A 13,379-nucleotide genomic window follows, 5' to 3' on the forward strand; every position below is an offset into this window, starting at 1 on the left:
AGGGGAGCGGCAGTGCCCCCAACCACAACTGGGGTACTGGGACCAGGAGGGGGAAAGTCGCTGGCTGAGTCAGTGAATAGCTTGAGTGTCTGCTACGTCCCAAGCACCGTTGCAGGTGTTGGGGGTACAGATGGGAACAAAGTGGACAGAAGTCCGTGGCCCCCCCCCCTGAGGCGGGGAGGCTGACGTTTCAGTCCAGGACACCCACAAGGACAGAAAACACCTAGTCAGTAGTGGTGAGTGCTACTGGGGAGGGGATAAATTTTGATTTTGACCTCGAGGAGGTGAGGAAGGGGCCGGGAAGACATCCGGATGAAGGCGGCAGGCAGCCTGAGCAGCACGTGCAAAGGCCCGGGGGCGGCATGTTTGAGGACCAGCATGGGGGCCGTGGGCTGGTGCTGAGTGGGCGGGGAGGAAAGGAGAAGGTGGTGAAGTCAGAGAGGGGACGGAGCCGACCGTGTAGGATCTTATGAGCTTTTTGAAGGGTTTGGGGGTTTTTATTCCACAAGAGATGGGAGCCCTTGAAGGCTTTGCAGGAGAGGAACACAACCTCTTACTTTTAACAGGCTTCTTCTGGCTGCTCGATGGGAGGAGGGGAGGATGAAAGCAGGCAGAGAGGCCAGTTAAGGGGCAGGATTGTCCTACCACCTAACACTGCCTCACACGCGCTTGGCCCTAAATAAATACTTCTCAAGTAAATGAAGACAGGCGGAAGTGGCCTGGCTCCCTGGAACCCCTAGGGAGGGCCCCCAGTGGGTCGCAGAGGCTCTGGCCCCAGCACCTGGGGCCCTTCTGCACACCCCATGGTCTCCTTTCCTCCCGCCTCCCGCTGGAGTTCTCCTGTCTGGCCAATGCCTGCTTCTGCCTCTGGCCACGTCTTCCCCTCCCCCGCGCCTCGGCTGTCTGATCCTTCCCAAACTCCTCTCGCCTCCTCTCGTGGGATCTGGGGGTCCTCCAAGGAAAGCCGCTCTCTGGGTCTGTCCAGACAGACCTGGGTGAGGTCCTGGGTGCTCCCCAAGGTGGTAGTGTGCAGGGTTGGGGGGTGTCCTTCACCCCGAGACCTGCTCCTCTCTGCAGATGGGCAGATAGATCCAGAAGCAGAGTTGATGCCTGGGACATCAGACGTTTGCCGAGATGTCATCTGGCATGGGAGGCAGGGCCGTGGGAAGTCACAGGATGAAGAGAAGGAGCGGGTGGGAACGAGAAGAGGCGTGGTGGGACGGACGGACAGAGCGTCGGTCAGCTGTGCGAAGCCACCAGGCCCTCTCTCGGCTCAGCCGCTTTGAATCTCTTACCAAGAAGAAGAAAAATGGAGGCAGAATCCCCGGTGTCAGTTCTAATTGATTCCTTCAGCATCTGGAGAGAGGCTGGCACGAGGCCCAGGGACGTTGGAGCCGGGCAATTCATCAAAAATCGACCTATTGATGACTTGATCTGATGAAATAATTAGCTCCTGTTCTCCAGTCTCTGGTCCCAGAGCTTTACTTTCACCCAGAGGAGCAGCAGCCTGGCTGGCTCGTGAGAGCTGCCGGGGAGCGGTGGGGCGGGGGCGCTAAGAGGACCAGCTCCACCTGCCATCGGGCCCAGGGCCCCCAAGGCAGGCTGCAGCCCCCAGCTGCCCTGGACCTCACACCGCAGAGCCGGAAGGCCCTCGGGGGGCACCTGGTGGCCTCCTGCTGCTTCAGGTGGCACATGAGGAGCCTGAGGCTAAGAGACGCTCAGGAACTGGCCCAGAGATCTGCTTCTAGGAGGTTCTGGTTGAGCAGGCTGGCTCGAGCCAGACTCGCTCTCTGCCATTTCCTAAACCATGTGATCGTGAGAAAGCGTTTTCCGCTCTCTGGGCCTCAGCTTCCTCATTCATAAAACGGGTGCAATACTCTTGATGGGTGGACATGCGGGTGAAATGAGTCGATGTGAGTAAAATGCTTAGAGCGGGCGGGAGCTTTGCAAGCTCTCAATAAGCCTTTGCTGTTATTGTTCCCGGTATTAGAGAGTTGCTGTTCGTAGGGCATCTCTTCGAGGTTCTCTGACATTCTGTCCCTCGATGTCTACCTGAAGGGGCACGAATGTGTCTTTGTGGATGTGCAAAGCACAGAGCATCCTGGCGTGTTTCCCCGGGGGGACATGGACCGGTACCCCACATGATCTGAGGACCCGTGGTGGTCTGGGATAACTCAGGGACCCGCTCGCTGGCTAGAGCTTATGTCCTTTTCAGCCCTCGAGGCCTCCGGTGACCTCCAGGAGAGGTGGTGCTCATGCGCTGCCTGCGAATCTCCCCTGAAGAGAGAGAGAGGGCAAGTTCAAGAGCAGGCGAGCACAGGGCCAGGCTTGGAGCCTTCACCACGAACTAGGTGCTGTTACACCGAGCAGCACCGGGTCTGTTTGTCTGTTTTCTTTGACCTTGTTTGTGTGGTTGGTCCTGCAGGGGAGGTCTGCTGGTTTTCCGTGTGTTCCCGGACCCAGAGTCTCCTTTTTCAGAAACCTGTGTTTGTGGGTTTGTTGTGAAGTGGGGTCATTTAAAGAAGCGCGTGTGACGGAAGGGCTGTGCCGAGGGGGCAGAAGTCGGGACTGGGGCGCATGCGTGGAAGGAGCTGGGAACCGTGAGTGCAGGGGTGGGGGCCCACGCTGAGTGGCGGGCGTGGAAGCCAAACCCTGTCTCTGCCAGTTTCCCTCTGGGTGACCTCAGGACGGTGATTAGGCCTCAGTCGTCCTCAGCTGTAAGGGCGGGGGGTCCTAGCGCCTGCGCGAGAGGGCGGGCGTGGGGACTGCCTGAGATGCTGCGGACAGAGTGCCTGGCGCCAGACCCAGCCGCAGCGACGCTGACACTCTAGTGACGGTTCACACTGCTGGTCACGTGTTCCGGGTGGTGGCGCGTGCCAGGCACCAGCCGTCTCAGCACTCCGCATCAACTCGCTCATCCCTTACCCCCATTTCATAGATGAGGACACTGAGGCACAGAGGTGTTAAGTGACTTGGCCAGGGTCACCAGCAAGTAACTCCAAAGTCCCCGTCATGGCCACCACACGACGTGGTGCAGAGCGGGTGCCTGGTACACAGCGGGTGCAGGGTTCCAGCTGCTGAGAGGTACGAGTCTCAGCTGACTCTGGGGTTGAAGGTGGAAGTCGGCGCTTGCCCTCCAGTCCCCTGGAGCTCACAGTCCTCAGTCAGCTCCCCTGAGAATGTGACTCCCCTCTCGTTTCTCTGCACAGACGCCCTGTGGGAGGCCCCCGGGGAGGGGGGCCCTGTGTGGGGCCTGCCCCCTGCTCCCAGCCTCCCCTAGGGAGAGGGGATTGAAGGCGCTGTTTTCCGAGACTGGGTGGGGGTACGGGAGCAGACAGGAGTGACGCAGCTCCCAGGAACTAGTGAGGGAGAGGGGGCATGACTGCCTCCAAGCGCAAAGGGGCAGGAGGAGGGACGGGTGCCCAGAAGCGGGGGAGAGCTGGGGCCGAGAGGGCCCCCCCTGGAACTGAGGCCAGACTGGAGAGACAAAGGGACTGGGAACCACCGCCACCGCTCGCGGGAGAGGGAGCCGAGGAGAGCAGGTCTGCTGATTGGCCGCCTGCGCCTGCCCTGCAGCCTCCCAGCAGGCCCTCCGCTGGCAGAACCAGCAGGAGGCCGGAGAGGCAGTGCGCAGAGCTCTGCTTCCCGGGGCTCGGCTCGGAGGGGGGGGCTCGGAGGAGGGGCCGCCCGCCCCTGACCCTTCCTGGGGCCTTTCTCACCGTGGCAGGCCCAGAGGATTCAGAGTGTCCCGCTCCTCCTTGGAGACTCAGGAGGGGTGACGGGGCGGATGTTGCTGGTAGAGGCCTCTGAGCCTCTGGACCCAGGTTATGGTGCAGCCCTGCCGAGCCCAGTGCCCCTCGCTCTGCAGAACTCAGCGGACCATAAAAACAGCACATCATCTCCTTTATTTATACGACTATGTCTTTGGCCCCTGCCCTGTGCTAAGCACTCTGTGATGAACACAGGCCCCCTTGCTGTCCTCATGGAGCCGACCCTCCACTGGGGAGAAGAACTGGGCGATACATCAGACAGTTGTAGGCTGTAGTAAGGGTTATGCAGTAAATAGAGCAGGTTATAAAACACAGAGAATGCCTGGGCTGGGAGTATATGGAAACAGGTGTCACCGCAGCCTCTCCGAGAAGGTGACATTTGTGCCAAGACCTGTCAGAAGTGAGTGAGCCCATCATTACAGAATCTGGAGAAAGACTCCTCCAAGTTTAAGGAAGAGCAAGTGCAAAGGCCCTGGGGCAGGAACAAGCTGGACTTATTCCAGCAACAGAAAGAAGCCAGTGGGGCCGGAGAGCCGTTGAGAGGAAGGGGCAGAGGTGGGCAAGAGCCAGGTCCCGGAGGCTGTGGTGACCCTGGCAGGGAGTTTGCATCTTATTCCCCTGAGCCAGGAGAAGCCGGGGGAGGGTCTGAGCAGGTAAGTGAAAGGCCTGGGGCTAAGGTGAGATCAGTACCTTGCTCTCTTGCCACCTGGAGTGATGCCCCTTTAATTTTGTGCGCTAAGCGCATCGCCAAGTGGTACAAAACAGTCTGAATTTTAGGAAGTTCACGCTGGCTGCCCTGGGGAATGGCAGGGGGTGGTGTCGGGGGCACGGGGGAGACCATCAGAGGGTTCAGTGGTCCCTGGGACCCAAGACAAAGGCAGCAGATTCCGCTCTGTGGACACCGGGGCCCTCTCCGCGTTCCCTGAGCCTTGACTTGGGGGGCAGGGGACTCCCCACGGTCCTTCAAGGTCACGAGGACGGTGACTCAGCCCGACTTCAGTGAGTTCGGTTTCCTCTCAACACGTCCGTTCGCTCGCTCTTTCCCTCTCTCCCCTTAAATAAATGAGACCGAGAGTCTATATCTGGGCGAGACTTGAAGGCTCATTTCCTCGAGGAGGAGAAAAATGACCGCGGAGACCAAAGAGCAGAGCGCGAGCAGAGACCTGCCGGCCGAGCCCTGCCCTCGCGCCGCCTCCCCGGCCTTTGCTTGCGACCCGCTCCGGGGCGGAGAGGGGTGGGGGGTGACGGAGGTCTCAGCGGCATGTGACCGTCCTTCGCTCTCAGCATCTCAGCCCTCGAGTGTCTCTTCTGTCATCTTCTTTATTCAGCCACTGAAAACTGATACGAAGCACTCACGCAGCTCCGGGGGCTGCTGGCAGGGAGCCTTCACACACACCCCGACCGGGCTGGGTCCTTGTAGTAGCCGTGGCTCCCCATGCTCCCGCCGGCGGACGGGTGGGGAACCGAGCTGCTGAGTGGTGGAGTCAGGACTGACACGCAGGAGGCGGCGTCCAGCCGAGAGCGCGGAAGCCGTTCCTGCCCCGCTGTCGGGACCCCCTGCCTGAGCCCCTCGCTGGCTCCAGCCTGGCTGCAGCCACCTCCCCTCTGCACCATCCCCCACGGGGCCCACAGAGAGGAGGCGACCTGGAATGTCTGCTCCCCCAAAGCTGGCTTCTTCCTTTCCTTTCCCTGGGGGTGATTTGCCTGTCAAAGTGGTTCGGTGACAGGCTGATCTGATCTGGGACTTGAGCAAGCCGGCCACCAACACGTCCAGCGACTGCTGCTCCCTGGTCCAGGGGACAACCCCGGGTGCAGCGGTGGTCACAGAAGCCTCTTCCAGCAGCCTCTGTTGCCTGAGCGGACTGCAAGCACTTTCCTTGTCTCGGGGCCCGAGTTAGGCGTTTGAGCTGTCCCTGATCAGAGAAGCTGTCACTGCCCTTGCCCGAGGCCATGGTGCCCGTCACGGTGTGAGTCTGAGCCACTGGGCAGCCCGGGCGCAGAGACTGACCTGATTCTTCTCCTGCTGCTTCAGATCCGTGAGCAGAGAGAGAAGAGGGCAAAGACGCGAGTCGGCCAGCTGCAGCTCCAGACTCCTGCCCCTGCAGGAGACAGAAAATGGCCCGCCCCAGCCTCCTGCTGTGCCTGCTCTCTGCAGCTGTGCTCCCTCTGCTCGGCGGGAGCTCCTCCTTCCTGTCACACCACCGCCTGAAAGGCAGGTTCCAGAGGGACCGCCGCAACATCCGCCCCAACATCATCCTGGTGCTCACCGACGACCAGGACGTGGAGCTCGGTAAGCACGCCGGGCCAGCGGGCGGCATCTCCCCGGGGCCACCTGCTGGGACTGAGCCTCCTGACGCCAGATGCTCATGGCGGCCAGTGGAATCCATTTCCAGGGGGTTTAACCAAGTCACAGGGGCAGGGCTGCCCCACTCCTGTGGCTTTGCAGCTGGCTCCTCGAGGTCAGGGGTCTCCAGCCTTTTCCCAAGGCAGAACCCTTCCCGGGTTTCTCCAAGGTCTGCTGAAGAAGACGTGTTGAGACCAGTCCAGGTTTTCATCTCATTTCTGTGGAGTTTCCGCCACATGCCGGGTGGTGTTCTAGGGCCCAGGACTTCAATAACGGGTAAAAAAGGTGCAACGCCTGGTCCCATGGAGTGAGGGAGGCACGTAATCCCTGCGAGTCCAAGTTCAGGTCCATGTGTAAAATGACTTCGAGGAGAAGTGCTCCTGTGACACGGAAGGTGGCGCGGTGGGAGGGGGGGTGCTGGTCGGACTGCGCATCAGGGAGGGGCTGTCAGAGGAGGTGAGCCCTCCCCCTGCCGTGCACGTGAACCCACACATCCACCCTCGGACACCCGCTCCACCCAGCTCCACAGCTGTGGGTGGGCTCAGCTCTCCTGGGTGGCATCCAGGGGCAGGAACCTGACCCAGTTCCCAGTTCACCCTCAGGAGGGTGAGCTTGGGTGTTGCTGGTCCCGAGCCGCCTCCCCGCGCAGCACTGTGGGCTCCAGGCAGAGCCGGTGAGGACCGGGGCGCCGGCCCGGGTGCAGTCCACTTGCACTGTTGGCGAGCACGGCAGGCGCTGCCGGCCACGGCACCCAAGGGCTTCCCCAGCTCAGGGCCTCTGCACAGCCCCTTCACTTCCCACACTAGCACCCCTGGCCGCATCCTGGGTTCACTGTGTGAAACATCCTGGCTCCGCCCGGCCCGCCCTCCTCAGCCAGACCCTGGCCTCCTCCACCCACGCCGTGGGTGCCTTCACTTGTGTGGGGAGCAGACCCCGTAACTGAGGCCACCGAGGAGGTCTCCAGAAAGTCTCACTTGGCCTTCCGCTCCCCTGGCTCCAGCTGCACCTCCATTTCCAGCCCACCTGGGAGGCGCTCTCCTCACCTGTGTCTTCTCCCTGTTGAATTGACTGATTCTGTGGGAGACGTTTCTCCACGCCAAACCCCACACCAGCACTGCCCTGTGGAATTACACCGCCAGCCGTAGATGCAGATGACATAAATAATTTAAAATTTTCTAATTACTACGTTTTTTAAAAAGATTTTATTTATTTGTTTTTAGAGAGAGGAAAAGGGAGGGAGATAGAGAGGAAGAGAAACACCAGAATGTGGTTGCCTCTCGCGCACCACCTACTGGGGAGCTGACCCACAACCCAGGCATGTGCCCTCACTGGGAATTGAACCGGCGACACCCTGGTTCTCAGCCCATGCTCAATCCACTGAGCCACACCAGCCAGAGCTAACTGCTGTGTTTTTTAAAAAAGTACAAAGAAACCGGTGAAATTAATTTTGATAACGTATTTTGTTTAACCCACTCTGTCCAAGTTCTCATCACCTAAACATGGAATCACTATAAGAAATCATCAATGAGATAGTTTGTGTCTTTTATAGTGTTTTCAGAATCCGGCGTGTATTTTACGCTTAGAACACACCTTGGGACGGGTCCACCTGTCAGGGGTCCAGGGGACATTGTCGGCTTATGGCTGCTGTTCTGGGCAGCGCTCGAGCCTTGCACATTTTCCTTCTCCTGTAAATTCGATTTCCCTTCTCATCGTGACTACTACTGGACATTGTAAATATCTGGGGGGAAGCCTTCCAAGCAACAGGAACAGCATGGGCAAAGGCCCTGAGGTGCAGGGCCAAGGAGACAGGTGTGGCTGGAGCCTGGGAAAGGGAAGGAGGGAGTGAGACGAGAGAGGGCGGAGGGGGACCCTGGAGGCGGTCCGAGGTTGTGGTAAGGAGTGCCGCTGGTTGGCCAGGTGAGAAGGGGCTGGCCCTCAGCCTCTGCCCCCTCCCAGACCACCGCCGAATGCCCCTGGAGATCCCGTTAAAGGGTTTCTGGGTGAGCCTTTGCAACGCAGTGGAGGGTTGTGCTGGAGACCCAGCTGCCGATCTGCACCCCTTTTGGATCCGTGATTAAAAACGTGAATCAGTCTTTTAACTGCCAAGAAAAGGTGATGTCTATAAATCCAAGTCCTTCCTCGTAATGATTTGTGTTAATGATCACAGGTATAGATTTGTCTCAGGGAGCTTATCAGTGCAGACAGAATATGCAGCCGAGAGGTAAGCGGAGCCCAGAGCTTGTGTTGGCAGTGTGACACACACGACCCCTATCTCCCGGCACCCGTTGGCCTGAGCCGCTTGATAACCCCGGGGCGTCTGCAGACCGTGCCCATAGGAAAGCCAGTGCTGTTTCTGGCGGAGTTTTGCAGACAGCAGGTGCAGGAGCACGGAGCCTTGGAGCACTGTCGCCTTGCCCCGGGGGGGCCCCTCGAGCTGTTTGGGTCGTAGCTGTGTCTGGGGAACCCAGGTGCACTGGACGCTCACCCGTGCATCCCGCAGATGTGTGTGAGGCACCTGCGCTGTGCAGCGCACTGTCCTGGGAGCTTCGGGACTGGGAAGGATGGTTCTAGGCAGAGACCGGAAAAGGCGAAGATGCTGAGTTAGAAACGAGCTTGGTGGTTGGGGACAGAAAGGGTGCCTGTGAGCCGGAGTTGGGGGGCGGAGACAAGAGGCCAGGAGTCCACCGGGACCAGGTCGAGGGAGCCTTGTGGGCCCGGTGAGGGTTTTGAGTTTGATTCTTAGTGAAGGAGACGTGGACTGGGGTGGGCGTACAGGACCTACCTAAGGTTTCCGCAGGGTCCCTGTGACCGTTAGGCTGCAACTAGATTGCAGAGACAGGAACGCCCATTCAGAGGCCAGTGCCCTGACTGGGCGGGTGACCCTGGAAGCTGGGACCAGAGCCGAAGTGGGGAGACCGTGGTGAGTGGATGGGAGGCGGGGGTGAAGGAAAAGAGGACTTCAAGGTGACTCCTCAGTGTCCAGCCTGAGCCGGGGTGAGTCACCGAGCACCCGTTTGTAGGAACAGCACATTTTCCTGCAGCGGCAGCCGCGTGCTCTAGTCATGTCAGAATCCGACTGTAAGTTTGCATCAGGAACTTGCCAATCAAACCAACAGAATATGCAAATGGGGAAAAGGAGCTGTGGTGTGATGAGGACCCAGGAGAGAGAGAAGAGCAGAGGAAATCGTGGCTTACTTCAAACACACAGATTCCCTGTCCCCGTTGTATAGAGGAAGAGACGGAGGCACAGAGGAGTGAAGGTACTTGTCCAAGGTCACACAGCTAGAACGTGGCTGAGCGGGATTCGAACCCAGAGCCCGTGCTCTTCAGCACTGCTCTGCTTGTTAACCTGTCTTCTGGGATGGCTGTTGTTTCCAGATTGTCGGTGTGTTTGTTCGTTTTCACTGGTACAAGTGCTGTTGCCAGAAATGTCTTTATCCACATGCCTTCGCACACACCTAGCTAAGAAGTGATTCTGAACCGTGCATTCCAGGAAGCGGATGTGGTAGGGGGTGAGTTTAGAGCCCGCGTGTCCCGTGGCATCTGTCCATTCCCACCCCTCCCCACTAACTTGCGTAGATCCGCACCTGCATGCCTTCCCGTCCCCTAGGGAGCCAGCCCCTCCGGTGACAGAACCGGCCTTGGAAGGAGGCCGCCCTTGTTCCAGGAGGTGAGGGGCGGGAAGGTGGCAGTGGGACGGGAAAAGGAAGGGCTTTTTATAAACCACTAGACAGACCCGGATCAATAATGCATGTTCCCAGAAAGGCCAGCACATTATCTCACAGTCCGCGACAACCGGCACGCAGAGGGCGGTCCTAAAAAATTCATCATCTGCTATTTTCTGCCCATCCGTGTGGCAGTTCCGACGTTCTCGGGGCTGGAGACGTCGTCCCTGAGATAATTCCAGGCTTTCTTCCAGTCCCAGGACGGAAACCAGCCGTCGATCCTCATTAGGGTCTGGCTGGGAGGACTGGTGCGGGACGCAGCCCCGAGGAGGGGCCCCTCGTCTGGCTTCCTGATTGCAAGGCGGTGGGGGGAGAGGCGTGGGTTCATTTTTCCTTCCCCTCCCTGCGTTTGACACGCCTCCCTGAGCTGTCACCCGGAAGCATCAGATGCCCAGGGGAACTGGTCCCAGGGCGTATCAGTCAATAAGTGGCCTCAATTGTCAACACATGTTCAAAGCCATTAGGAACACGCCTGGATTTGGGGGACCTCAGAGACCCGCATGGTCTGGGCGGGGCTTCTTCCCCAGTAGGTGGGAGAGGAAGAGGCACACGGAAGCCAAGGTCTTGTTCACGTGTGTCCTTGGGTCAGAGAGCCCGTGACCCCGGGCACGCGGGCGGGCTCTAAGATCCCAAGGGGAGGGTGGCCGGCCCCGGCCCGGAGGGAGGGTAAGACCTGCGGCCTCCCAGGGCCGTCTGTTCTATTGGAAATTTTCTTCAACCAGACTTACTCTCCTGAGACTTCAATATTATTTTATAAGGAGGCTCTAAATTATGACTGTAAATGAAAACCCAGGATCCATAGCCTTTGGGGAAAGGTCACCGCCAAACCTAGTACAATGAGCACAGCAGTGCTTTGACATTTCCGCAAGATGCCGCCTCCCACGAGGCTGGCGTGAGGACTGGGGGGGGGGAGGGGGGAGAGGGGCGAGTCTGTACAGGAAAAAAAACAAGAGCTGGGACCAGAAAAAGACAGGAGGACTGGTGTGTGACGTCCAGGAGGTGCCCATGTCTCCCTCAACAGGCTCTCTCTGGAGCGGGGCGCCCCACCCCAGAGGGTGGACCAGATTCATTCATTCACAGGTCTTCCTTGGACACCTACAATGCAGCAGCAAACAAAATAGACAAAACCTCTGCTCTTCTGGGGCCGACAGTCTAGTGCAAGAGTTAATAAAAAATGTATACAATCAAATATATAGTGCATAAGATAGTCAAAGCGGGGAGAAGAAGAAAGCAAGAAAGGGGGGTCAGCAAGGAGAGGGATGGGGAAAGGGAGGGATGTGACTTTATGTAGGGCAGCCTCACTGGGAAGGCACAGAAGGGAGGGGGCCGGGCAAGGGGTTCCCCTGGGGGAGAGCGTCCCTGGCAGAGGGAACGGTGGGTGCAAAGGCCCTGAGGCAGAAGCCGTCCCGGCAGACTCACAGAGCAGCCCAGAGGCCTGAGTGGCAGAGCACTGGGAGCCAGGGGACAGGAGGAGGTGACATCTGAGAGGCGGTGGGTGCTGGGAGGGTGCATCACACGGGGCCTTTGGACCAGGGAGAGGACTGCGGCTTTTTGAGTGAGTGGGACACCAGTAGAGAACGTGGAACGGAGAAAGACTATCACCTAACTTACGTCTTAACGTGAGTCCTCTGGCTGTTGTATATAAAGAACGGACTGAAGGGGGTGGTAAGAGCGGGGACCCCGGTGAGGCATCTACTGCAACGATCCAGGCAAGGGACGACGGAGGCTCAGACCAGAGTGGGGAAAGGAGGCTGATTCTGCACATCGCTAGAGGGTGGAGCTGACGAGGTGTACCGATGAATGTGGTGCGGAGCGGGAGAGGTGTTGATCTGAACTTCCGCAAGGAGAGATGATCTTCTGTTTGTGCAGATGGGGAAGCTGAGGTCGGGTCCTGGTAAACTGCAGACACCTGTGAACCGCCAGGAGGCGCTGTCCAGGGCAGCCAGCCCTCCGAGTCGAAGTTCAGGGGAGAGCCCAGGTCCCCATGGGCCTGGAGGGCGGGAGGAGGGGAGCATGCACACGTTTGCCTGTTCGGGCTTCACCAGGTCCGAGATCCTCACTGGACTCTCGGAGAGAGGCCTATGACCCTACGAACCGCAGGCCCCCACGGGAAGAGCTGCTTGTAGCAGACAGAGGCTTTCGAGCGAAGGGCCTGGGAGGGTTGCTGGCCGGGCCCTTGTTTTCTGCTTCCCATCTGCGAACACAAGGAAACCACACCCTGGGCTGCAGACTGATGTCCAGAAATCAATCCTAAATTGCAGGCTCGGGTGCTCTGCAAGGGCCAAGTGGCTGGAAGCCCGGGACAGTGTGCCCAGATTCCGGACACCAGGTCAGTGCTGACTTCCACCTCAGCCTCCCTGGGATGTCCACCCCTGACATTCCCGCCGCTGCGCAACAGAGTCAGAAAAGACACGTAGATGCAGGTTATCTCGGGAAGGAGGGAGGCTCACTCGGACCCACCCCAGTGTTCAACTTGCCAAGAACATCCCTGCAAGACTCTTTTTTTCAATTCAGCAATACTCAGGAAATCACTGAAATTCTGGAAGCTAAGTATATCGGAATTAAGTTTGGCTACATGTAAAAGAAAATATAAAATCGCAGCCGCTTAAACAAGATAGAATTTTGCTTCCCACCCACATAAAAAACATTTGGAAGCTGGCAGTCCAAGGCAGGCACGGCGGCATCAAGGTTATTGGACACCCAAGAGCCTTCTCTGCCTTTCTGTTCTACTAGGCCTATTGCAAGGCTCCCATCTTCAAGGTCTCCTCATGATTCAGAGTGGCTGCCTAAGCACCGCCTATCACAGCCTTATTCCAGGCAGTTAAGAAGGAAGAAGCAGAAGGGCAAAAGGATGGACTTTCAAGTTAAGTTCACTCCTTTTAAGGACCTTATCCTGAACAATCACATACAAAACAGACAGAGCTTATTTCCATAGCCACACCATCTCAGCAAGAAATGCAGGGCACACTCAAATTTGGGTTATTCAAGGAGGGTGTTATTTGTTTGTTTTTGCTAAGGTGCAAGCCAGTGTAAGGAAACAACTAGTGATGGCATGGCACCCAAGGTGAGTTAGCCGCAGTGAGGTCATCCTCCCCAAGACCAAGAAGAGCGAATGGTTACTGGGAACTAGAGACAGAAAGGGCCACCCAACAGGAGCTGTCACCCTCTGGTGACACTGCAGGGACAGAGAGGGAGGGATCCATGCCCCAACCTCGGTTCACCTTTTGCCTATCTACCAGGCCCCTCATTGAACCCAAACCCAGCCCGAAGCCAGAGAGTGGAGTGGTGTGTGGGACCAGCTCCCCCGGTCAGCTCCCTGGGCTGAGGAGCTGGGCAGAGGGGTGCTCTGGAGGCCTGGGAGGACCGCTCCCACGCGTGACTACGAGAGAGTCTGGGAAATGTGGCCTCCTAGCTAAGTGCATCGGAGATCAAAATCAGGACGCGCTGAGAAGAAGGGGAAACATACTGGTGGGCAACCCAGGGTCTTGGCCATAGCAGAGATCAAGAGCAAGGGGCCCCGTGAGGGGCAGTGTCTCCAGC

The 13,379-nt window shown here is 58.3% G+C and overlaps 1 protein-coding gene across 3 annotated transcripts in view; it reads left to right on the plus strand.

The window, feature by feature from the left end:
- Positions 1 to 13,379, plus strand: part of SULF2 (sulfatase 2) — a 99,723-nt gene that overhangs the window by 20,286 nt on the left and 66,058 nt on the right. For 2 of the 3 annotated variants that reach the window (XM_045833149.1, XM_045833148.1), the window contains exon 2: positions 5,803 to 6,060. In XM_045833149.1, coding sequence (XP_045689105.1) covers positions 5,886 to 6,060 — 175 coding nt within the window. In that variant the 5' untranslated portion in view covers positions 5,803 to 5,885. Of the gene's footprint in view, positions 1 to 136; positions 237 to 5,802; positions 6,061 to 13,379 lie in introns of those variants that run through there. The other variant, XM_045833150.1, reaches the window with a different exon arrangement.

Source organism: Phyllostomus hastatus, unplaced genomic scaffold (genome assembly GCF_019186645.2).
Source record: "Phyllostomus hastatus isolate PE091 unplaced genomic scaffold, TTU_PhHast_1.1 phas_contig_17, whole genome shotgun sequence".
Classification (NCBI taxonomy): domain Eukaryota; kingdom Metazoa; phylum Chordata; class Mammalia; order Chiroptera; family Phyllostomidae; genus Phyllostomus; species Phyllostomus hastatus.